At 51.2% G+C, this 25,313-nt stretch overlaps 2 protein-coding genes across 10 annotated transcripts in view; one reads left to right on the forward strand and one right to left on the reverse strand.

Annotated features, from left to right (window-relative positions):
- On the forward strand, positions 1-24,114 carry LOC146349079 (uncharacterized). Its single transcript, XM_084854883.1, has 15 exons — positions 1-256; positions 1,754-2,132; positions 2,882-2,977; positions 8,712-8,858; positions 10,142-10,205; positions 10,652-10,715; positions 11,988-12,082; positions 13,197-13,352; positions 15,678-15,731; positions 19,581-19,739; positions 19,948-20,015; positions 21,615-21,657; positions 22,532-22,592; positions 22,903-22,976; positions 23,579-24,114. The coding sequence occupies exons 2-15, from the start codon at positions 1,945-1,947 to the stop codon at positions 23,705-23,707; spliced, it is 1,398 nt and encodes a 465-aa protein (XP_084711009.1). The 5' UTR covers positions 1-256; positions 1,754-1,944; the 3' UTR covers positions 23,708-24,114.
- The window catches only part of CDK5RAP1 (CDK5RAP1 mitochondrial tRNA methylthiotransferase), a 32,736-nt gene continuing 31,385 nt past the window's right edge, over positions 23,963-25,313 (reverse strand). For 5 of the 9 annotated variants that reach the window (XM_084854876.1, XM_084854880.1, XM_084854875.1 and 2 more), the window contains one exon: positions 24,120-25,173. In XM_084854876.1, coding sequence (XP_084711002.1) covers positions 25,093-25,173 — 81 coding nt within the window. In that variant the 3' untranslated portion in view covers positions 24,120-25,092. Of the gene's footprint in view, positions 25,174-25,313 lie in introns of all 9 variants that reach the window. The other 4 variants (XM_084854877.1, XM_084854879.1, XM_084854878.1 and 1 more) reach the window with 2 other exon arrangements.

Raw genomic sequence — 25,313 nt, forward strand, 5'->3', positions numbered from 1 at the left:
TGGGACCAGGCTACCTGAAAGACCACCTTCTCCCACACAAGCCAGCCCAGTTCTTAATATCTTCTGGAGAGGCCCTTTTTTCGAGACTGCTGCCTTCAGAGGCACGTTTGGTGGCAACCTGAGAGGGCCTTTTCGGTGGCCGCTCCCTCGCTGCTGTGGAACTCCCTCCCAAGGAAGGCTAGGTTCGCACCCCCTCTACTGTCCTTCTGCCAGCAGGCAAGGCAGGCGCTGCTTTATTCAAGAAGGCCTTTGGCTTGTAAGTGGGACTGCTGCGTTGGGTGCTGGGTTTTAAGTTTTATTCTGTAATTGTTATATTTGTATTGTCTTTTAATGTATTGTTTTATTGTTTTAATTGTGCTTGTAAGCCACCTTGAGTGCCATTTGGGGGTAGAAGTGTGGGATGCAAATCAAATAAATAAGTAAATAAAAGGTATGAAGAGGGCCTGAGAACAACCTGTAACAATTTTAGCGATGCTGGGAAACCCCATCAAAACTGAGCAGGATCCTGGATTTCAGAGCCCTGCAGTCCATGTCTGGTCCAAAATTAATCCAGACCAGTTCTCTGGGCAGCATTAGCAGCACTTAGAGGCTTCTAGGCCCTGGTAGATGGTAATGATATCTCCACTTTGCATCAGTGACTACAGGCCCACTTCAGGCCTAATCCAAGAGAATGTTTAGGAAATTAATCCTGTTTTCATACTGCTGCAGGCTCCCTTGTGAAGAATATTTTCTCATCTTTAAAACACTTTCCCCCTTCCTTTAATTGGCAGGAGCCTCCCCATCTCTAGACCATCCGAGAACACTTTCTTATTTTGGAGATGAGTGACCCTTTAAGCATGAAATTGACTACACCAGAGGCTGCATTCGGTCTGGTCTAGTCAATTACAACACTGTGTCAATGTGCTCGGATTGGAACCAGGAAAAGTGGTTGCAATTGCGAAAAAGAAAAAACAATGGAAGAAACTGGATTTTTCTCTTGCAATTACGCTCTCCCCATCCCTGTTTTCTTTGTATGGTTATCAAGCTCTACTTATTCTCTCACTAATGGCTAGTACCATGGCAGCACTAAGAGGGAAGATGCTCCCCTTACCATACAGAAATGATCGCCTGCACACAGCCTGAATCAACTTGATTTGCTCCAACTAATCAGCGGGTCTCACTCTGAATTTCCAGGAATCTAAGAGATGGTGCCCCTGTATTATCCACAGCTGATCAAACCTGGCCATCACAATTATCTGCCATTAGACAGGCCAGGCAATAATATGTGAAACAGCGTACAATTCCACCCATCTGGAATAAAGACAATAACATTGCAGCCATCGCTGAGGCAACCTCATTTTATTATTTATTTATTTATTTAAAATACTTCTTGGCTGCCTTTCAGTGCAGAGGCCCTCTCATGGCAGCTTACATCAAAATACATAAAAACAGTTAAAATATTAAAAGCAACAAAAACATAAACACAATAAAATAGCAATACAAACAACAATAAAAGCCAACAATACTGTAAAACCAGCAACAACAACAATAACAGCAATAGCAATAGCAGCAATAGCAGCAACAACAGCAATCATGTCAAGAGAAGGTCACGGTAAAGTAATACATTTTCAAGGCCTCTTAAAAGCCTGCAATGACGGAGCATGGTGGATCTCTGATAGCAACTTGTTCCAAAGGTGTGGGGCTACTGCAGAGAAGGCCCTCTCACGTGTGGTCACCCACCTAACTGCTCTCATGGTAATTTTATTGCTTTCAGATTTGGAAGACCAACTCAAACAAAGCATTCCAGCTCTCTTAGAGAAGCAAGACACCCAGACCTTGTTTCAGAATCTCACGGAGAGTCTTTCTGAGGCAGTCCAAGGAGGAAGAAAGCTTCTGCTCCATACTTTCCATGACAAGAATGGACTGTTCAGAAACATATATCAGAGCCAAGGCCTGGATGAAGGCATGTCACTGAACAAGATGCTCAGTCAGGTCCGAGGGGGGAATGTAGCAGGAGGCACGCCTGGGAGCACAGACAATACACCACAGGTTGACAGTACAGTTGGCAGCCTGCCTGGAAACCTTCGAAGCCTTCTTAAAATGGCAGGCCAGCATGAAGATTTGGTTCAAAGCCTACCCAGAAGTATCACAAGGTAAGCAAAACATGGTTGCACGTCTCATGGTGGGATGCATGAACTTGGAAGGCACAGAAGTTTAAAACCGCCAGGCTGGACTACAGCAAAGGCCCATTCAGACCAGCACTGTTGTGCCAAGAATAGTGAACCAGATGGCCCTGGGAAATTCGTAATGGGATGCAGAGTTGTCCTCCCCTCCGGCTGGATGAATGCAGCTTTTCCATTTCCTTATCATGGCCAGTGCTGGACCCCTCTTTCATGGACATGATTTTCCCCCCCGCACCGCCCCTTAACATAATGGCAGTCATAACATCCTTTAGCAATAGGTTCTATAGGGTCCATTGCAACACATGCTTCTTATTTTGGCTGCTTTCGGGGGGAGATGATGAGTTTTAGCGTTTTGAGAGGGGCAGGAGGTATAGAGAGAAAATAATGTTCCTCTAGCCGCTCCCTCTGGAACATTTACAGTTTTATAAATCCGTGTCATGTCCTCAATGACCTGGACTGCACAGAGTTAACTGTGGAGCTGCTGGATGCCTTTGTTGCTGGTTTTATGGTTTTACGGTTGTTCACATTTTCTTGTGAACCACCCTGGGAGCCGTCTGGGTGAAGCGTGGTATACAAACGTACAAAATAAAGAAGTACAGCATCTCAGCCTTCCTTGCAGAAGTGGTTTAGATTGCAGCCTTTTGATTCCTTCCCATTCTACAATGCTATTTGCTCGAGTGGGGTATTTCTTACCATCTCCCTCCCCCATTTTTCTGCAGTTTAAAGGTTGTAGGAGTCACAGAGCCAAGGATCCTGGAGAAGGGGAATCAAGGTGTCTTGCAAGCTAGCTTTCAAGTAACAACCAAAGGACAAAGGTAATTTTTCCAGGATAGCGGGACACCCTTCTCCACCAGTTGCAGATGTAGTTTCTGCCTTCCACTCGTGTACCCACCTCTGTTTGTCCACGACATCCATGATTTCAAGGACTCTGTCCTATGTGCCCTCTGCAGCTTGTTCATATAAAGTGATAGAAAGAGTTGGTTGTGTATTTCAGGCTTCATTGGTTATTGCTATTGGGCAACTCAGGGGGTCGGGGAGGTGCCACTGTAACTGTGGTCATGGGCAGGGGGAGGTATGGCATTGGGATTAACAGGCCAGCTGAGGAGAAGAGGGGCTAGACACCTTACAGCTGTCCCCTCTTCTGGTTCTTCCCCCAACCTGATGGTTCCTGGCAGCCTTACCAGTCTGCCCTCAGGTCTGGTGGTGCTGCTGCTGAATGCCAGGTCGACCCAAAATAAGACCTCCCTCATCCATGATTTGATTGTGGATGAGGGGGCTGACCTGGCATGTATTACTGAGACCTGGGAGGGGGAACTGGGAGGGGTCACTCTCTCCCAGCTGTGCCCTCCTGGGTACTCAGTGCAGCACCAACACCGACTTGAGGTTCGGGGAGGGGGGTTGCCGTGGTCTATAGGAATTCAATCTCCCTCTCCAGGCTTCCTGCTCATTTGAGTGCAGATCTTGAGTGTCTGTACCTTGTGTTGGGTACCCGGGACAGATTAGGGATTCTGTTGGTGTACCGCCCACCCCGCTGCCCATCAGACTCCCTGCCTGAGCTGACGGAGGTGGTCTCGGACTTGGTGTTGAGGACCCCCAGGATGATGGTCCTGGGGGATCTCAACTTCCATGCCGAGGCCGCTGTATCCGGGGCGGCTCAGGACTTCATGGCCGCCATGACAACCATGGGGCTGTCCCAACATGTCATCGGCCCAACGCATATAAAAGGACACATGCTTGATCTGGTTTTCTCGACTGGGCAGGAGGATGGTGATCTGAAAGTGGAGGAATTAACATCTGTCCCTTTGTCATGGTCAGATCACTTCTTGCTGAGGTTTAGACTCCTGGCAGCCGTCCCCCTCTGCAAGGGTGGGGGATCTATTAAAATGGTCCGCCCCCGGAGATTAATGGATTCCGATGGATTCCAGAGGGCTCTGGGGGATTCCTGCTGGTATGGCTGGTGATCCTGTCGAAGCCCAGGTCGCTCTGTGGAATGCAGAGATGACTCGGGCGGTTGACACGATCGCGCCCAAGCGCCCTCTCCCTCTGAGCAGAGCCCGGCCAGCTCCTTGGTATACACCTGAGTTGAGGGCAATGAAGCAAGAGGGGAGACAGGTAGAACGCAGGTGGAGGAAAACTCGTGCTGAGTCTGACCGAACACAGGTAAGAGCCCACTATCAAGCCTACTCTGTGGCGGTGAGGGTAGAAAAGAGACAGTTCTTTTCCACTAGCACTGCATCTTCTCAGTGTCGTCCAGTGGAGATTTTCCGAGTGGTTCGCGACCTGTTACATTCTGGGCCAGGGAGAGAGACGGTGGAACCCTCAGTGGCACGCTGTGACGAGTTTGCACGTCACTTTGAGGATAAAGTCACTCAGATTCGTCATGAATTGGACACCATGATTAACGCAGTTCCATTGGCAGTTGAGTCTAAGGCAGCCATTGGGAGAGGTATTCAGAGCACCGTCTGGTCCAGCTTTACTGGATGAGTTTCAGTTACTGAGGCCTGAGGATGCAGACAAGGTGCTTGGCCAAGTCCGATCGACCACTTGTGTGCTTGACCCTTGCCCTTCATGGCTTATTAAATCAAACAAGGAGGGGATGTCTGGCTGGGTCCAGGAGGTTGTAAATTCCTCCTTGAGAGAGGGAGTGGTGCCTGCCGCTTTAAAAGAGGCGGTAATTAGACCACTCCTGAAATAGCCTAACCTGGACCCAGTGGATGTTAACAACTATAGGCCAGTGGCCAACATCCCCTTCCTGGGCAAGGTGCTTGAGCAGGTGGTTGGAGGACAGCTCCAGGCACTGTTGAATGAAATGGATTATCTAGATCCATTTCAATCGGGCTTCAGGCCTGGTTTTGGAACGGAAACTGCCTTGGTCGCCCTGTGGGATGACCTCTGCCGGGAGAGGGACAGGGGGAGTGCGACCCTGTTGATTCTCCTGGACCTCTCAGCGGCTTTCGATACCATCGACCATGGTATCCTTCTGGATAGGTTGTCTGGGTTAGGAGTTGGAGGCACTGCACTACAGTGGTTCCGCTCCTACTTGGATGGCCGATTCCAGAAGGTGGTGTTGGGGGATTACTGCGCTGTGCCATGGCAACTGTGCCATGGGGTTCCACAGGGCTCTATGTTATCCCCCATGCTGTTTAACATCTACATGAAACCGCTGGGGGAGGTTATCTGGAGGTGTGGGCTGAGGTGCCATCAATATGCGGATGACACCCAGCTCTACCTCTCTTTCTCATCAAAACCAGGTGAGGCAGTGGCTGTTCTGAATCAGGGCCTGGGCACAGTAATGGACTGGATGAGGGCCAATAAACTGAAACTCAATCCAGACAAGACGGAGGTACTGTTAGTGGGTGGTTCGTCTGCCTGGCTAGGTGATATTCAACCTGTTCTGGAGGGGGTTGCGCTCCCCCTAAAGGATCAGGTTCGTAGTTTGGGGGTGCTCATGGATCCAGAACTGTCACTTGAGGCACAGGTGAACTCAGTGGCACGGAGCTTATCACTGAGCCTATCAGCTTAGGCTGGTATACCGACTACGCCCTTATCTGGACAGAGATAGCCTAGCTACAGTGATCCATGCTCTGATAACTTCTCGTCTGGATTACTGCGTTATACGTGGGGCTGCCTTTGAAAACAAACCAGAAACTTCAGCTGGTCCAAAATAGGGCAGCAAGATAGTTAACAGGGATTGGCCTGAGAGCTCATATTACGCCAGTACTTTTTCAGCTGCACTGGCTGCCAGTCCATTTCCGGGCCCGATTCAAAGTGCTGGTATTAACATTGAAAGCCCTTAACGGCTTGGGGCCAGGTTACCTGAAGGATCGCCTCCTCCCATATGTGCCTGCCTGGACCTTAAGATCATCCTCAGCGGCCCTCCTCCATAAGCCTTTGCCAAAGGAAGTGAGGCAGGTGTAGAGATGGCGGAGAATTTCTCCCCGAAACTTCGGGGGGCCGAGCGCCAACGTGTTCGGCCCCCCGAACAAGTTTCAGGGAGAAATTCTCCGCACCCCCCCCCTGCACCCTGCACCCCCCCCCCCCGGGACGGGACTTACCTTTGCCGAATGTCCCTCCCGGCGGCGGGTCCGGCCGGCGGTTCGGCGGGTGTTCGTCCGGGGTGGGAGTGGCAGCCGGTCTTTCGACTGGCTGCCGCCGCTGCCATTCCAATCAAAGAAAAAAAAAAAAACGCCCCCGTGATAGGCTACGTGATGATTAACATAGCCTATCACGGCTAGATCTGCAAAGTCAGCCGTGATAGGCTACGTAAATCGTAGCCTATTTGCGTTGCCCTTATTTTCGCCGTAGTCTACGTAAAGATTTACGTAGACTACAGCGACCAAATAAGGAACGCGAATGGTGGCTCCCTATGAGGGCTGCCATTTGCGTACGCGCTTTTTTCTTTTTTTTTTAAGTCACCCGTGATAGGCTACGTGACGATTAACGTAGCCTATCACGGCTGACTTTGTAGATCTAGCCGTGATAGGCTACGTTAATCGTCACGTAGCCTATCACAGGGGCGTTTAAAAAAAAAAAAAAAAACTTTTGAGTTCGCGGCCGGGCGAGGCGAGGCGCCTCCTCCCCAGCCTGAATTTCGGCCGGGCGAGGCGGGAAGCCTCCCCCCCGGCCTGAATTTCGGCCGGGCGAGGCGGGAAGCCGCCCCCCCCGGCCTGAACTTCACGGGGGGAGCAGCAAAGCGCCTCCCCCCACCGTGAACAAGCTTCGAGGACAGGTAAGTGACTTTCGTCCACCCCTAGGCGGGTGGCTATTAGGAGGGCTTTTTCTGCTGTGGCACCCCGGCTCTGGAATGAGCTCCCTAGTGAGTTTCGCCTGGCACCTACATTGTATTCCTTTCGGCGCCAAGTGAAGACTTTTTTATTTTCCCAGACATTTTAGCATTTTAGCTTTCTAAACTTTTAGCTTTGCTGTTTTAAAAATTTGTATTTTAAACTCCTGCACTGCTGCTAGGTTTTATTGTGGTTGTATTGTTATATTGTGGTTTTAATGTTCTATATATTTTAAATTGTTTTATTGTGTGTTGTTTGGTTTTAATTTTTGTGAACCGCCCAAAGAGCTTCGGCTATTGGGTGGTATAGAAATGAAATGAAATAATGAAATGAAATGAATGAATGAATAAATAAATAAATTGCCAAATGTGAAAGGTACAGGCCACGGGGTGTCTCAAAGGCAACCAATCTGCTCTCATGCAAGGGCTCTACTTGTTGGATAATAGGAACGACTCCGCATGCTTCCAGACACTAGGAGGCGATAGAGGACGTGTTGTATCGACAGCCGCTTGTCTTGTTCATCCCCCTTGCTGTCCTGCAACTTGATTGGCTCCTTTCGCCTACCTCTCCCCTTCCTCTTTGCCTCTGCAACAGGCAACACGTGCCCCTCCCTGAGGGAAGCAGTAACCATGTCTCACACCTTCACTCACTCACACACCCATCTTTCAGGGGTCCTTGTAGTTAAACAGCGTTAGATAGCCTTCTTCGACGAGTGTATAAAGGCACTGATAAAGTGGGCTGATCTGAACTTTTTCTAAAATGGCCCTAGCCTGTGTTTATTGCCTGCAATACTAAATGGTGTGTTCCCATGCTTTCTTTAGATAAGGCACCTCTGCTGTAAGTCACACCAGACTTTCCAACCGTTCTTCCCATCTTAGCTGGGAAGCCTGTGGCCCGCCGGAGGTGTTGGACTACATCTGTCATCAGCCCCAGCCAACATGCCTAATGGTCAGGGACAATGGGAGCTGTGGTCCAACAACACCTGGAGAGCCACAGGTCACCCACCCCTGCTGTAGAGTTAGGGCTGGACCACACTCTGGCAGCTGCCCATCCCAGCTCTTAGGCAGGCTTGCTTCTGCCTCCCCCCATCCTATTTCAGTTGTGCCGAGAACAGTCTGGGCAGTGAGCAAGGCCTCAAGACACCAAGGAAGAGGAACAACCACATCCCAGGCTGCAGAACCTCAGAGAGCAGGGAATTGATTTACCAAGGCCCAATGTCTGGCTGACCTTGTATACTGTCAAGCAGGGAAGACTGGCTGCCAGAGCCCTGCCCTTCAGATGATTCTGCCAGGGATTTGAAGGGGTGCTGCACTGGCTGGGAACTGTACACTGGGGCACCGTGCCCGCTACCTTCTCAGACTGTGCCCCTGCCTCCATCAACAGGGGCATTAATGAGAGCAAATGGTCTTGCGTGGTGAGCAGGTTGACTCAAGATTCCTCCTCCTCCTCCCCTGAGCAGCCTCTGGGGGCTTCAGGTTAGATCTGGGGACACGGCAGAGAGGATCCTGATCCCAGGTCATTGCTAGAAGAGTCTAAGGCAGCCTTCCCCAACCTTGCTGGCTGGGGGATGCTTGGCGTTGTGGTCCAACACATCCGAAGGCTGCTCCAGGGGCTGGATCACAACCACCCCTCCAAGGCTACCACCACATCACCAGCCAGCTGGCAGCAGCCCTTCAGTGAAGAGCGGCACCTTATCCTAGAACTGAGGGGTTGCAGGGAAAAAATTGTGGGCCTGTTATTTATTAAACACATTTTATTTCTTCAGCAGCACCCAGTCTGGTGGTTTCACCAGCACTGCTGATGTGGAGATGGCCCTGAAAACGATGCTGAATCACAACGAATCCGATATCACATTTGAAGCTGTGGACTACAAAACCAACATCAGGAATGTGGAAAGCAGGTTTGACCATGGGTGAGAGGCAGCCGTCATTTTACGCTTTGCCAGCCTCCTCCAGTTTTGATCTGCCCACTATTGTACTGATTTGGTCACTTTGTGCAGACAGCAATTTTTCTGCCCCGTCGTCACTGAGGCTCAGCGGCGACTGTTCAACTGTAGCAGGTCCAGGTGCAGATGTGGCAGAACCAGGTTCAAATCCCCACTGAGCTCAGTGGGTGGCCTTAGGCAGGTCACTTTGGCTCACCCTGTTTTCCCTTGTAAAATGGGCATAATAATAGTGCCCCACCTCACCTCACAGCAGCGTTCCCCAACCTGGTGCCTTCCAAATGTTTGGGACCACAACGCCCAGCATTCCTGTCCATTGGCCATGCTGGCTAGGACTGATGGGAGTTGAAGTCCAAAACATCTGGAGGGCACCAAGTTGGGGAATGTTGCCTTACAGAGTTGTTATGGGGCAGTCTCCCCCCCCCCCCAGCAAATTCAGTGCCTAGTGAAATGGAACCAAACTGGGACTTGTGAGAAACAAGTGGGAGATATCCGTGTGCTCGGGGAAATGCACAGATTTGCAGAAGTACATTTTTTAAAAAAGAAGAAGTATGCACCAAAGAGGGGCACCTCCCCCCACCCCAGCAAAAAAAAAAACCCAGCCTAATGGAAGGGGGAAAAAATACACACCCAGCACCCTCAGACACCTCACAACAATAAGGAACATTCAAAAAGATCACCAAAATAAATTCTCAAGTGCCCTGAGAATGAGGTGAAAAACAGATGCCTCTTTTGCAGGGGAAGAAAACTTCCAGGAAACTGGGGGATGGATTGCAGCACAGCTCTAGGTGGTACCAGTCTGGGTGCAGCTAGGTGATTTTAGACCCTGACTTGGTGAACTTATAGGGGCCCCTTTTAGACCGCCACATGTATCACACAACTAACATTTCTCTTCTTTCCCTGCCCCACTGCCATTGCATGCTTTACAGCTGCTTCTATATTCCTAATATGTTAGAACAACAAAACTGCCTGCCAACCCTGATTTAAAAAACAAACAAAAAAGTTGCCTTTTAAACTCACTTAAATCATAGCACCATCATGATTACAGGAATGAAGTGGAAGTGCTTCTGCTGCCCTGCTGGCCTCATCACCTGCCGCTCTCGGGGTGGTCCGTTGGGGTCCCCTGGGCTGCATAGTCCTGGACCTTGGCCCCCAAGCCCCGCCCTGCCTGCACCCTGGGTGGTCCCTCTTGCCCCATCCTGGAAGATTACAAGACCACTGTCAAAGCTCCTTTCCTCTTTTGCTCTCTGCAGGAACGACCCACCACACATGACAGAGGCTCTAAATCTGCTCTCTGAAGTCCTGTTGACAGACATGGTAAGGCTTGGAGCTCCACCCTGCAAAAGGCAGGCCCAGCTGGTGTCTGCATTGTGAGTAGCTCACAGTAGCAACATCACAGATCTCTCTCTCTCTCTCTCTCTCTCTCTTACACACACACACACACACACCCTGCCCTTCAGCATAATTAGAGGCAGGTGTGCCCCACCTCACTCCACCACACCCCCTTGGGGCGGTAGAAAATTGCCACCCTGCTGCCAGGTAACTCTGGTACCTGCTCCAATCAGCCTGTTCAATTGGGGTTTAGAGGCTGACGGTGTACAGGTTATACTGGCAGAATCAACAGAGGTGAATGTGCTCTTTGGTCCACCTCATCCCCAAATCCTTGCTGCCCCTGGGAGCTCCCCCCTCTTTCTCAAGCACGGGAGGCCAATGCAGCAGGGAGCGAGATGCAACTGCCCTGCTTCCCTTTGTGTGCGTTACAGATGGCTCGCGTCTATCCCGCCGTCATCAGCACCATCAACGCAGAAGGCCTGGCTGGTCTGAAAGGTGAGCGGCCCACCCCTGGCTTGTTCACTCGCTCCCTTGCTCAGAATCACCTCCCATCGCCATGACCTCACATCCGTAAATGTAACCGAAGCAACTTAAAACCAAAGACCCAGCCTCCCCCAGCCGGGGGCATCCATAGTCCAACTCGCATCATCGCTGATTGTTGGACATGCTGGCTGGGGCTGATGGAAGTCAGAGTTCAACAACATCTGGAGGGCTACAGGTTCTCTGCTCCTCTCCCAAGGCTACAGCCTCCCTCGACCCTGAGCAGAGCAGGCCTGTCTCCAGGTATTTGGGCACCCCAGGCATGGTGGTGCTCGGCAGTCTGGTGGACATGATGCCACCTCCACCCCCCATACTTTGGCTGTGCCCCTCTCTCCTCTGCTCTCTCCACCTCACCCCCCAGCCACTGCCCCCCCCCCGCTCTGACCAGTTTTTCTCCAGCTGCCACTGTCCTCCTTTGTCTCTTCTTAGAATCATAGGATAGTCGGGCGGGAAGGGGCCTGCAAGACCACCGAGTCCAACCCCCTGCTCAAGGCAGGAAGCCTGGTTCCCAGGCGGTCGCCCATCCATGGACTAACCAGGGCTGACCCTGCTTAGCAGCCGAGATCAGGCACATCCAGCCCTTTGCTTTGTGGTCTCCTTACCAGCCCATGCCACCTGCCTTCCCCTCTAGGCCAGGGCTTGAGGGGCCCTTCCTTAAAGTGGGGCATTCTGGGTGGGGCGGCGCTGGAGTTCACCTGCACCAGGGCAGCACAGACGGCCTTCATAGCCACCTCAACCAGAATGCCTCACTTTACGGAAGGGCCCCTCGAAGCACAGCGTTTGGGCCAAGGAGTGAGAGGTGGGCAGGCCGGGGGGCTCTCCGGGAGGCACAAGTGGGTGGGCAGCCAGATCACGGCCACCTTTGGGAGGCTGTTTTGGCGCTCCCAGGATCTGGCCCAAGGCGGCCGCCCTGTTCCCCCCTGGCCCCACAGCAATGGCCCCGGGGCAGGGGATGCCCCGGAAGGATTTGGGCCAGCAGCCACAAGACTAGAGGGCAGGGGAAGGATCAAGGCTCCGCAGCCAAGGAGATGCTTTTCCCAGAGAAGGCCAGAGGGTCAAGCCCCTCTCCAGCTCAGAGGCATCTTGGGTACGAAGGCCAGGGGAGCTTTCTCTGCCTGAGACCTGGAGTGCTGCAGCCAGTCAGAGCAGGCCATACCGGGTGCGACGAACCCATCGTCTGACCTGGAGCCTTGGAGGCCACGGGACTCAGTGTATGTTTCCTTGCAGCTTTGCTGCCACTCAAGTCAGAAGACGACCGGATCCGGTTCCTCCCCTTGGGACCTGCAAGAATCACGGACAAGGCTTTCAAATTCTGCTACGCGGTGAGTGCCGCTCTTGGCCTTGATTCGGTCTCCCTTCCTGGAATGGCAGGACGTTCACAGCTTTGTTTCCAGGGTCATGGCAGGGACATCTAGAGACTTGGGTGCATTTGAGATGGATGGATGGATGGATGGATGGATGGACGGACAATCAATCATATATTGGAAGGCCCGCCTTCCCCTGTACCAGCCGGCCTGCGTCAGCAGAGGCATTTCCATTTGCCTGCCACCGAGGGCAGTTAGGCGGGTGAGTATGAGGAGGAGGGCCCTCCCAGTGGTGACCCCACACCTCTGGAATCAGCTGCCATCGGGGGTTTGCCAGGCCCCTTCTTTGCACGTCTTTAGAGCTCTGAAGAATCTTCTGTTTTTTGACTGGCCTTCCCACTAGTGTCTTTGGCTGCTGGTTTTTATTTTTATTTTTTATTATTGATTTTTAAAACTGGTAATCACAATTTTCATGGAACTTTTATCAGATATGCATGTGTTGAATTTTTATTGTATCTGTTCTGCATAGTTTTTCTTGTACGCCACCTTGAGAGGGTTTCGCCCTTAAAGGCAGCCTAAACATAATTTTAATTAAATAAATGTAAATGTTACAAGGGTGCAGTCGCATCAGTCCCCCCCAGCCTCTCCACAGTCCAACCAGCCCACAGGTTCTTTTTTCAATCCCTACCATCCATCTGGCAGCCACAGCCAAATCAGCCCACCGTGGGATAGGCTGCCACATTTCAGATTGGGTGGGAGCTCCTTATTATTAGCATGTGGCTTGGCTTGCTTTCTCGAGTCATCTGGAGCAATCGGTCCAGCAGCATCCCTTGCAGCACATCATCTCCTCTCAGCTCGCGGCACGTGCACTGACTGACAAATGCTGTTTTTCTAGCCCCAACCAAGAGTGTGTATTATTTCTGCAATGCCTGGCTGGCTGGGGCATGCTGGGAGTTGTAGGCCTTTCCTTCTGTCTAAACATGCATAGCATTGCACCCTGAATCAACTTTGACTGACCCCGATAAACCAGTAAGTCACCCCACGACAAACGATTGCAAATGTTCTGGAATAGGGCAAGTGTTTCCTCTCTCTGGTTTCATGAATGTTTCCTTTTCCTTGAAACTCCTTCCAGACCATGGTGACCAGAGGAGATGGGAGCCGTGTGGTGCTCCACAGCGCACCCCCTTTCCTGCCTCCGGAGCAAGGCCTCCGAGTCGACCTGGCTGTCAGTGCCAGCATCCCCTACGCCGTCTTGTCAGGCATCCCTCCCAGGAACCTCTCGGGAATGGTACGCAGGGAGGGGAGTGCTGCATGGCCACCCCTCAGACCTTTCAGAAATGGGGGTTAAACGTCCACCTCTTTGGACATGATATTCTGGGTGGAGGCTGACCATTCTTTATCACGCTGGCCATGTGCTAGTGGTCAGGTATAGCCAACTCATTTCATCAATGGGAGCTAACCAAAGGAAATCTTCTTCTGATCGCTGGGGATCTCTCTACAGCTGTTAGATTGCAACACCCGTCAGAGCTTGGGGAGGTGGAACTCTTCACCCAATGGGAGGGGCAGCAGGGAGGGGCCGTAGCTCAGTGGCAGAGCACATACTTTGCATGTAGATGCAGGGCTGGCCCCACCATTGGGCAAAGGGAAGCAGTTGCCTCAGGCGGCAACTGCCAGGAGATGGCAGCAAGATGTTGGAGGAGAGAGCTGTATGCCACACGGCCTGCCCTGTGCCCCCCACATTAGCCTGATGCCTTCAGGCTAACGTTCTTCACCACAGCCAGTGCCGAAGAAAGAGTCATTTGCTGCTCCAGCTAGCTTCTGTACATGGCGTGAGAGGGAGTGCCCTCTTGTTCTTTGCCTCAGGCAGCAAAATGCTATGGCCGGGCCCTGCACAAAAGGTCCAAGTTCAATCCCCAGCCTCTCCAGGTAGGGCTGGAAGAATTCCTGCCTGAAACCCTGGTGAGCCGCTGCCGGTTAGTGCTGACAATCCTGGGCTAGGTGGGCCCGTGCTGTGACTCCTATGTTCCTAAACATGGGCAGGAGCCAGCTTGCAACTGGGGCTCAGAGTGAAGAGAGGAGAGCTTTTGCTGGAGTTATCTGCACTGAAGATAACTCTCTCCGTTATCTTCTCTCCGGGAAGCTGACGCAGGGATTAGCAGGCGTGCTGCCTGCTTAGAGAGCTGTATTTGCCCCGCTTAAGAGCTGCTTGTACATTTGTAAATGCAACAAGTATGGGAAAGGGAGTAGAAGTCCCTCCACCACTCTCTCATCCCAAGGAAACTAAACCTACATGCAGGAGCCCTAGAACTTCTCAGTGCTTGAGGAAGTGGGCAGGGCATCATAATATATATGGCACATCAACCTCCTTTATTTGCTGAGATGGTTGCACATTGTTACGGATAATAATGGCAGCATCCTTCTCTCCCCTCCCAAAATGTTGGCCTGAATTCTCATGGAAATGCACTGAGCAATGGTGTCTGGCACAATGCAGCCAAAGCAAAGGACACTGCGGACTTGTGATGATTATTCACGGAATGGAGGGGTGTGCATGTGTGTGTGCGCGAGCGCGCACATGCACGTCTTACGAAGGCTCTGAAATGAAATCCATGGGACCTCAAAGAGCTTCACTTTGGGTTGGTCACACTCCATTTCATTGGTGCCCTTACAAATATGTCTTCTCCAATGTTGTTGTTCTTATGATTATGGCTGACTGTATTTCTATACCGCCCCATAGCTGAAGCTCTCTGGGCAGCTCACAGAAGTTGAAGCCGTTCTCGTGGTTGCCTTGTGAAGTTGGGCTGGCCCTGCAAGGGGGGACAGGTCGGGGGGAGAGGAGAAAAGATGAGCTGTACTTTGGCATGGATTGGAGAACCTTCTGGATGGAGCCAATGGCAGAGACTGAAGGAGAGGGAGATGGCAGCATGATCAAGATAGGAAGCCAAGTGTGAGGGAAATAATGGAGACAGCGGTTTTCTCTCCCATAATAGCTGAGCAACACTTAATGCAACACAGCTGAAGGAGGGTTGAGGAGAAAGGCAGTTTCTTCCTTTGGGGAAATGTTAATGAGATCAGGGTTACAAAGCCACCATCCCTTTTACTGCACATGGGAGACGTACAATTGTAGAGCTGGAGAAGGGGGCCTTGGAGCCGATAGAGTCCAACCCCCTGCTCGGTGTAGGAAATTTATTTATTTTTTATTATTGCATTTATATCCCACCTTTTTTCCTCTTGCAAGGAACCCAAGGTGGCTTACATTATCCTCCTCCTCTCCATTTTATCCTCACAACAACAACCCTGTGAGGTGGGTTGGGCTGAGAGTCTGTGACTGGCCCAAAGTCACCCAGTGAGCTTCCGTGGCCGAGTGGGGACTAGAACCCGGATCTCCCGGCTCCCAGTCCAACACTCTTGCCACTACACCACACTGGCTCCAGAAATCCACAGCTGGAGCATCCCTGACAGATGCCCAGTGCTTGGAGACCTCTGAAGAGGTCCGTCTTCTTAGCAAGGTTCGGCAAGACAATGCCTAGTTCCATCCTTCAAAGTAGCTTGCATGAAAGTAAACATGCCACTTTGCACATGCACAACAATCACGCTCTTTCTTTTTTTCTGGCAGGTTTTTGGTGATGGTGGTGTCTTGTCAGCCGAGGAACGGAGCCTGCTCCCACAGGTTAGCAGCTGTGGTGTTGTGCTTTAAAGTGCAAGCATAAGAAGGGCGACCAGATCAAACACGGAGACTAGAACCTCATTGACGACACACTGAAGTAGTTGCCGCATCATTACTGGTCCTTTCCTGTGTCTCTGAATCCCAGCTGTGTGTTCTCCATGTGCTTTACCTTCCATTTTCTCCAATGTGTAGGGAGAATGGGTCAATACGAATTTTATTCCACAGAATCATAGAATCATAGAACAGTAGGGTTGGAAGGGACCTACAAGACCATCTAGTCCAACATCCTGCTCAATGCAGGAATCCAAGTCAGAGCATCCCTGACAGATGGCTGTCCAGCTTCATCCTGCCCTCCACTGAACCCTCTCCAGTTTGTCTGCATCCTTCTTAAAGTGTGGTGCCCAGAACTGGACACAGTAGTCATGGTGAGGCCTAACCAGTGCTGAGTAGAGGGGAACTAGTACTTCACGGGATTTGGAAGCTATACTTCTATTAATGCAGCCCAAAAGAGCATTTGCCTTTTTTGCAGCCACATCACATTGTTGGCTCATATTCAGCTTGTGATCGACAACAATTCCAAGATCCTTCTCGCTTGTAGTGTGGTTGAGCCAAGTATCCCCCATCTTGTAACTGTGCATTTGGTTTCTTTTCCTAGGTGCAGAACTTGGCCTTTGTCCCTATTAAATTTCATTCTGTTGTTTTCTGCCTATCAAGATCACTTTGAATTTTGTTTCTGTCTTCTAGGGTATTAGCTATCCCACCCAATCTTGTATCATCTGCAAATGTGACAAGCATTCCCTGCATCGCCTCACCCAAGTCATTAATAAAAATGTTGAAGAGCACTGGGCCCAGGACTGGGCCTAGCAGTACCCCGCTTGTTACTTCTCCCCAGTTTGAGAAGATCCCATTGATAAGCACTCTTGGAGTCTGGTTCTGTAGTCAACTATCCACCAGATAGTTGTTTCATCTAGCCCACTTTGAGCTAGTTTGCTCATCAGGATATCATGGGGCACTTTGTTGAAAGCTTTGCTGAAGTCGAGATATATGATGTCCACAGCATTCCCACAGTCCACAAGGGAGGTTACCTGATCCAAAAAAGAGATCAGATTAGTCTGGCAGGATTTGTTCTTGGCAAATCCATGTTGGCTTCCAGTAATCACTGCATTGTTTTCAAGGTGCTTACAGATGGATCGCTTTCTAATCTGCTCCAGAATTTTCCCAGGGATTGATTAGGGATGGCAGAGAATTTCTCCCAGAAACTTCGGGGGGGCGAGCGCCAACGTGTTCGGCCCCCCGAACAAGTTTCGGGGAGAAATCCTCCGCACCCCCCCCCCCGGGACGGGACTTACCTTTGCCGAATGTCCCTCCCGGCGGCGGGTCCAGCCGGCGGCGGGTCCAGCCGGCGGTTTGGCGGGTGTTCGTCCGGGGCGGGAGCGGCAGCCGGTCTTTTGACCGGCTGCCGCCGCCATTCCAATCAAAGAAAAAAAAAAAACGCCCCCGTGATAGGCTACGTGACGATTAACGTAGCCTATCACGGCTAGTTTTGCAAAGTCAGCCGTGATATTTATTTATTTATTTATTGCATTTATACCCCGCCTTTCTCCCTCTCGCAAGGAACTCAAGGCGGCTTACATTATCCTCCTCCTCACCGTTGTATCCTCACAACAACAACCCTGTGAGGTAGGTTGGGCTGAGAGTCTGTGACTGGCCCAAAGTCACCCAGTGAGCTTCCATGGCCAAGTGGGGACTAGAACCCGGATCTCCCGGCTCCCAGTCCGTCACTCTCACCACTACACTACACTGGCTCTCATCACGTAGCCTATCACGGTTAATCGTTAATCGTCACGTAGCCTATCACGTAGTTAATCGTCACGTAGCCTATCACGGGTGACTTAAAAAAAAAAAAGCGCGTACGGATAATGGCGGCCCCCATAGGGAGCCGCCATTCCCGTTCCTTATTTGGTCGCTGTAGTCTGCGTAAAGATTTACGTAGACTACGGCGACTAAATAAGGAACGCGAATGGCGGCTCCCTATGGGGGCCGCCATTAGCGTACGCTTTTTTTTTTTAAGTCACCCATGATAGGCTACGTGACGATTAACGTAGCCTATCACGGCTGACTTTGCAGATCTAGCCATGATAGGCTACGTTAATCGTCACATAGCCTATCACGGGGGCGTTTTTTTTTAAAAAAAACAACAATGGAGTTCGCGGCTGGGCAAGGCGGGAAGCCTCCCCCCCGGTCTGAATTTCGGCCGGGGCGAGGCGGGAAGCCTCCCCCCCCGGCCTGAACTTCGTGGGGGGAGCCGCGAAGCGCCTCCCCCCCACCGCGAACAAGCTTCGACGAAAGGTAAGTGCCTTTCGTCCACCCCTAGGATTGATGTCAGACTGACTGGTCTGTAGTTCCTAGGTTCCTCCCTTTCGCCCTTTTTGAAGATAAGGACAACATGAGCCCTCCTCCAGTCATCTGGCACTTCACCCGTCCTCCATGATTTCTCAAAGAGAATAGACAGTGGTTCTGAGAGTTCTTCCGCCACTTCCTTGATTACTCTAGGGTGCAGTTCATCTGGCCCTGGAGATGTGAACTCATTCAAAGTAATTAGGTGTTCCTTGCCCTTATGCCTATCGATCTCCAGCTGCAATCCTGCCCCTTCAGCCTCTACTTCACCTTTGCCAGGAGGGCCATAGACCCTCTTTTGGGAGAAGACTGAGCCAAAGTAGGAATTGAGCACTTCTGCCTTTTCTTTGTCATCTGTTAAAATTTTGCCATCCTTATTTAGTAGTTGAACCACCATTTCTTTCCTCTGACTTTTACTATGCATGTATCTGAAGAAAGCCTTTTTGTTGCTCTTAGCATCCCTCGCTAGCCTCAGCTCATTCCGCCTTTAGCCTTCCTGACGCCATCCCTGCAATTCTGTGCTACCTGCCTGTACTCTTCCTTTGTTGCTTGGCCTTCCTTCCACTTCCTTTATGTGTCCTTTTTTGTTTTCAGGTCATCTCGAAGCTTTTTGTGAAGCCACATTGGCTTCTTCTGTTGTCTTCCACCTTTTTTTCTTGTTAGAATTGTTTGTAATTGTGCCTTGAGAATTTCCTTTTTTCAAAGCTCCCACCCATCTTGGACTCCTTTTCCCGTTAGAGTCGCTTGCCATGGGACCTTACTGATCATTGTTCTGAGTGTATTAAAATCTGCTTTCCTAAAATCCAGGGTACACATTTGGCCCCACTCGGCATTTGGCGCTCCAGTCCTCTTACTTTATCTTACAACAATGTAATCAACTTGCACTTGTTGCACGTGTAGGTCATGTTGATCTCAGGCAAGAAAACGAACATTGCACAGATCTTGCAGGTGGAGAGTCTTTTCCTTCCATAATCTCTATTCCTTTTATGTTTCTAGCTTTCTGATGGTACTGGGATAGCCTGTGCTTTGTCTTCTATTCACTGGAGGTTAACAACAGAGTCTCACTACTATGGACGTGTGTGTTACAAGAAAAGAAATTGAAAACAAAATTTATTAGGGGCCTCCCCCTTGACCTCCCCTGCTGAACTCGTTTGCTCTCCCTGGTTGCTCGCTCTCTGGGAGCTTGCTTGCTTGTATAGCCCCTAGACCAGCTGGAGCAGCTTCCTCTGCTCTGCTCAGCTAGGAGACAGACAACAGCAATCAATATTTACAGCACCTGGAGTGGTGGCAAAATCTCATTTGAAGCTTTGCAAGCATATTCTGACTGCTGCCTTCCAAATTCAGCATGACTGTAAAGAAAACCTCACCAGGGGCACATCTGCAGCTCCTGGAGAGCAGCTGGCTTGCTTCCCACTTCTCTCTAGCCCTCATGCCTGGTGTGTCTCTTCTTCACAGGTTCCAGAAGGAAGAGTTGTAAAGGCAAAGATCCTCCGTGTCAGAGGGCCATGGATTTCGTACACTGCCAACCCAGCCAATGCCACATTGTCATTTTGCGTTAAGGCATGTGCGAACACTGGGGGGCAGTCCACCACCAACTTGTCTACCCTAAAACTAGTAAGTGTTTTCAGTCTGAGGAAGCTGAATGGAAGCTTTCTGCAAGACTGCAGCTTGAAATGAACGGCCTGTGTGCCTCTCCTTCCACTAGGGCAGCACACTGGTGCGCCTGAACCATCCACACTGAGTGCAAGATACTTAAAAGCAAGGGGGGGAAAGACTATTGAGTTTCAGGTAACCAGTGACGGATTCCCATTGTATATTGCAGACAGCTCATCTGAAAGCGACTTTTGAAGTTTCTGGAAGCAAGCTGATAGCCAGGCTTTCTTTAGACAGGTAATAAATTCTTATCAAAGCACTTATAATATTTAATAAGCACTTACATAGCCCATTTCATGGGGCATAGAAAGCTGCCTTATTCCAAGCAGACTCAGCATGGGGTGCGTTGGCTGGCAGTGGCTGCCTCCAGGGTTCCAGAGAGATGAGCTTTCCCCAGCCCTGCCTGGAGATGCTGCCAGGGCCTGAGCTGGGGAGCTTCTGCAGGGAGCACACATGGCTGAGCCACGGAGCGACTGCAGCCACGGAGCCAGGAGGCTTCCCCTAATTTCAAGTGCTCCGAGAGCTTCGCGTGCATTATTTTAGCATACATCTCAGCACGCTCCGCAACAGCCATGTAAGACAGGCCAGCCAGGATTATTATTGTTGTTGTTCAGTCGTTCAGTCGTGTCCGACTCTTCATGACCCCATGGACCATAGCACGCCAGGCCTTCCTGTCCTGCGCTCTCTCCCGGAGCGTGCTCAAGTTCATATTCATTGCATCGGTGATGCTATCTAGCCATCTCATCCTCTGCCGTCCCCTTCTCCTTTTGCCTTCAGTCTTTCCCAGCATCAGGGTCTTTTCCAGGGAGTTTTCTCTTCGCAAGATTATTATTACCAGCCTACAAATACCAAATCTAACCAATGTAATTATTAGTAATTTCACAGGTCTTCTTGCCCAGATATGAAATCATTGTTTGATCCATTTGTTACCTTTCTGGCCTTCCCCTCTTCCAAGGCACTCTTAGTGGCATTTTTATCCTCACCACCACCACCACCGCCCCACATCCCTGTGAGGTAGATTGGACAGACCGTGGGAGACTTGCTCAGGGCACCCACAAAGCTGCACGGCTGAGCAAAGAGATGAACCTGAGTTCTCTGCCGCCAAATTCAACACTGCAGCTGCTGTCCCATGTCCCACCATGCTAGTTCTTAGATCTTGCAAACAGTTGTTGCCAGGTGAACCTGCCTGGAATTTAGTTGCGAGTTAAATCCCTGTGCCCAGGGCATGCCATGCGTCGGTAGCTTGCTTGTGGCTACTGGACTGTCCTGTATGTTTGCTAACCATTGGGTGCTGGCGCATGCCAGCTGAACGCATCCTCAATATGAAGCCATGAAAGGGCTGGTGTTCCAGAGGACATTGTCACATTAACTACTGCTTACATTATTACAGTCAAGGAGCATATACCTAGCAACAAGGAATCACAACCATACTGGGTATCTAATAATACAGTACAAGTCCCATTACCCCTAGCCTACTTGCCTAGGGGTGATGGGAATTGTGGCCCAACACATCTGGAGAGCACCAGATTGGGAGAGGCTGCAATAATAGACCAAATTAGCTAATCTGGATTCCAAGATGGCATTTGCTGGATAAGTGCACAGCACATCATATCATTTGCACTGGGATTCTTTTTAATCTGTCGAGTCCATGGGCCTGTGCTGTCTCCTTTGAAGCAGGTTTCCCATCCATGCCCTCGATGTTACAGCTGGAACCTAATCTCTTCATGGCCCTTAGTCACCTGCAGCTTGTTTCTGTTAGCAGGTTACCCACATTCCTTGCCTGACCTTGCAGGTTCAACTTGATTTGCTTCACCTGCTTGTTTGTTTCTCTCACAGGGTTGACAACGTATTAATTTCCACAGCAGTAGCGAGTACCACTGTAAGTGCACTTCTGATCTTTGGCGCTTCTTTTCTTAGATTTAACAAGTCATGTTTGGGGAAAGGTGGGTGCACAATTCTGTCTCTCGCAAAGTCTCTTTAGGCCTGGGAGGTTCCGTCGATCGCTTAGCTTCCTAGAAAAACCACTGCATATGTTCAGAATCCCCACTGGAGAGTATGATGGTGAACTCCTCGGTCAAGGATCTGGCCCACTGACATTAAAAAGGGAGGGAAACATAGACATGGCAGTAGAAAGCAGAAGCATCCAGGTGGCTATGTGGATCATGACCTCATAGAATCATAGTAGGGTTAGAAGGGGCCTCCAAGACCATAGAGTCCAACCCCCTGCTCAATGCAGGAATCCAAGTCATGGCCACCTTAAGATCTCATACACTGTGAAAAAAACCTGGTGCTTGCACACACCCTTTCATTTGCAGAAGGCAGGCCGTGGGTGTCAGGAACTCTATCCAGAAACCTCATGGGATAAGACAAAGCCTAGTGAGTTACCATGCACTCCCTGTGCTCAGGCCTCCATCTTCAAGGGAATAGGACAGCCTTCCCCACCCTAGTACCCTCCAGATGTCTTGGACCACAACTCGCATAATTCCCTAGGAATCATGTGTTGCGATCCAGCACATCTGGATCAACAGGTTGGGGAAAGTTGGAACAGGGGCATGCAGCACTGGCCCTTGCTCGTGGCAAGAAGCATGATGCCAGGCCGTCAAGAGACCCAGACCTTTGTTTGCTGCTCATTTAAATTCCTCCTCTACGCTCCATCATGGCTTCAGCAGAGTATGGCTGCCCACCACCTAACAGCTGCTGTGTCCCTGAGTCCATCATGTAGCAGCTCTAAACTTGCTTCTCTTCCTTTGCAGACAGACCAGTACAAACCATGGAGTGAAGCTGTCATGAGAAAAACCCTCAGTGTGCTGAACTGTAAGTGAGCTTGGCCACTGGCAAAGCCCCTCACTCATTTCCCGGTGAGCCTGTCCCTGCAGCCCCAGATGAGGAAGGGCTGTTCTCACCTCAGTGATGAGAGACCGTTTCTGTCATCGCAAAGGATCACATCCTGCTGTCATTTGAAATGCCCTGCCCCAAATTAAACCCTGTGCCCTGTGGGAGACAGAGGGCAGGGGAAACTGGGGGTGTCTCAATGCATACTGGGAGAATGACCTAGTAGTGCACTATTGCCTTAAGCGCACTGACATTTGGGGCCATCGCACAACTCTCATGTTGTGTCTCGTAGGTCTGTACCGAGAGCAAGCTCCAACCCTCTCAACATTGCGGGGCATGTCGCACCCAGGGGTGGCCATCTCAGAGGTAAGAGATGCCCAATGCAACGAAAACATGTTTGCTTGCAACAGCCAGTCCCTCGTAGAAAGGGGGAAACCAAGTCTTGGACGTTAAAAGAGTTCAAGCAATATCGCTCACCTCTGCTCTTCCGCTGCGCCGACTCATTTCGACAGGACTGGCGCAGATCGTCCTGCTGCCTAGGACCCCATTGGGCCAAAATGCCCATCTCCCCTCTGCTGCCGTCCGCACTTCCCGAGACAGCCACCCCGCCTGGCTTCCTCATGGGCCACCTCTTGGCACCATGTACAGCCTATTTCCACTTCTTAGAAGAGTGAGTGGCTTGACTCGAGGCTGGATATGCTACCAGTGTTCTCTTGGGCCTGCCAGGATCTCAGAAGTGTTAGTTTTGGGATCCCAAAGGCCCCTTCCAATGCTTAAAGAACTGTGGGAAGGGGCCAATACCTTCAGATCAACGGGCGGCGGTCACGGATTGGGGCAAGGGGCACAATCCCACCCCCACCCTTCCCAGAGCAGCGAGAAGAGCCGTCTGAGCTTAGTCATGATCCCCTTTACTAAAGCAAAGCTACAGCAGGGAGGACGGGAGTAACCTGCGCTCTGCTCTGAACCAGGCAATGCTGCACATCCGAGAGAGGGCGAGACCAGGAGCAGAACAGCAACCAGGCCAGCGGCACTCAGAGCCCGGCTTCTTCGCCCAGCCCGCCGCATCCGGCCCAGGCCCATGGCCTCCTCAGCAATGAACCGGCAGCTGTGCCAAGGCGCTTCCACTTGACAGAGGGACGGCTGACCCTGGGCGCCCAGCTTCCCCAAAGAGGGGCCTCCTGGTAGTGGCTCCTCAACTGTAGAACCCAGTCTGCCCATGGGGCCAAAAGCAATCGCTTCTTGGGGCCAAGGGAAGGCCAGCCCACCCCCACCCCCACCGGAATCAAGGGCTTCTTTTGTTCAGAGGCTTTTACGTTGCTTTTGCACTGCTGCTGTCCGCTCATTTTTTAGTACCGCTGTTATTGAACTTTAATGGCCTGAGCCGCTGTGGAAGAATTTTGCAAATTATGGGGTATGAGAGACAGCCCCCCACACACACCTTAAAGTATGTTGCTCTGTCTCTTGGATCACATGGATCTGGTAAAATAAATCATGCAAAATTAGCCCAAAGCCTGCACACCATCTTCATTTACACTGGCTGTAGAATTTGTCTTGGGATGGAGTTTATGCTGACCTGGCAAAGAATTTTGATTACTCCCCCTGCCCGCCCCCCAGCAATGGGTACATACAGTCCTGTTAAGAATGTAAGGAGGTAGCACAGAGCTCCCTCCTGTAGCTTATGTACTGCAGTAAAATGTGTCGAACAAGCCATTCCAACATACTTTCAAAACATTCATTTATTTGCTCCACTTCTTTCCACCCACACACACTGCCTCAGTCAGACAGAGAAGTGCCTCACGGCCACCTCAATGCTGCTGTGCAAAAATGCTCCAGACAGGAGGAGGAGGTGGCTGGCTGTAAGACAAGCAGCGCATCGTCAGCCATGCTTCCTTTAGAGGAGGGATCCACTGGTCCCAAAGTCAACAGATGGAGCCTGACAGAAAGCCAAGGCAGACATCGGGTGGAGTGGGAGGGGGTGCAAGAACTTCAGGTGTGCAAGCAGTTGCAACCAGAAGGCTAGAGAGAATGGGCTGTAAATGAAGCGCACACATTATGTAAGTAACAAGGGCAGTAAAAATGCAAAGTGTAAGTCCATTCTCTTATAGGCAGCTGGCAACTGCAGCCAGCCTGCCAGCCATCCCCCGTCCTTCCGGCACCTCCCGTTGCTTCTCCCGGTAGGTATCAGTGCCTCCTCGGCCAGCTCTCTTCCGCCATCACACCCAAGCTTCCTGCTGCACGAGAGCACAAGGAAGAGAGCTGGCTGGACCTCGGCAGGAGCAGGAGCCCAGGGAAGTTCACGGCCCTGCCGAAAGGGGGGCAGGGGCATGAGCCACCGCATCACTGAATTGCGCAACGCTGGGACCAAGGAGGAGCCCTGCCATGATCTCTTCCGGGGATGCAGGAAGGTTTGTCCAGCCTTTATTCCCCAGCCCAGAGGTCCTTCTTTCCACAAGCAACCCCCTTGTCCGCTCCGAGAGCTGTGTCAGGAAAGTGCCGTAGATCCTTTGAGCGAGGTTCGGCGGAGCGGGACGCCCTTGAGCGTCTGGGAGTTGGCAGAGGAGATCTGGAAGGAGGGAAATTGCAGACACACAGAGAGTCAGGCGGGGTGGGGCGCATGCGCACAGCCCTGGCAGACCCCAAACCAGAGGCGGCTGGGGGCTCCGATGCCAGTGGGGTGGTGAACCGCTCCAGGTTTCAGACAGA

Source organism: Heloderma suspectum, chromosome 4 (genome assembly GCF_057233095.1).
Source record: "Heloderma suspectum isolate Gila_16-S chromosome 4, 16-S_ref, whole genome shotgun sequence".
In the NCBI taxonomy this organism is placed as follows: Eukaryota; Metazoa; Chordata; class Lepidosauria; order Squamata; family Helodermatidae; genus Heloderma; species Heloderma suspectum.

Excerpts from the sequence above, each read along its gene's own strand:
- LOC146349079 (XM_084854883.1), top strand. The coding sequence starts at position 1,945 with ATGTCACTGAACAAGATGCTCAGTCAGGTCCGAGGGGGGAATGTAGCA. Across the intron at positions 12,083-13,196 it reads CTTTCAAATTCTGCTACGCG|ACCATGGTGACCAGAGGAGA; the intron begins GTGAGTGCCGCT and ends AACTCCTTCCAG. Across the intron at positions 20,016-21,614 it reads GCCAGGCTTTCTTTAGACAG|GGTTGACAACGTATTAATTT; the intron begins GTAATAAATTCT and ends TTTCTCTCACAG.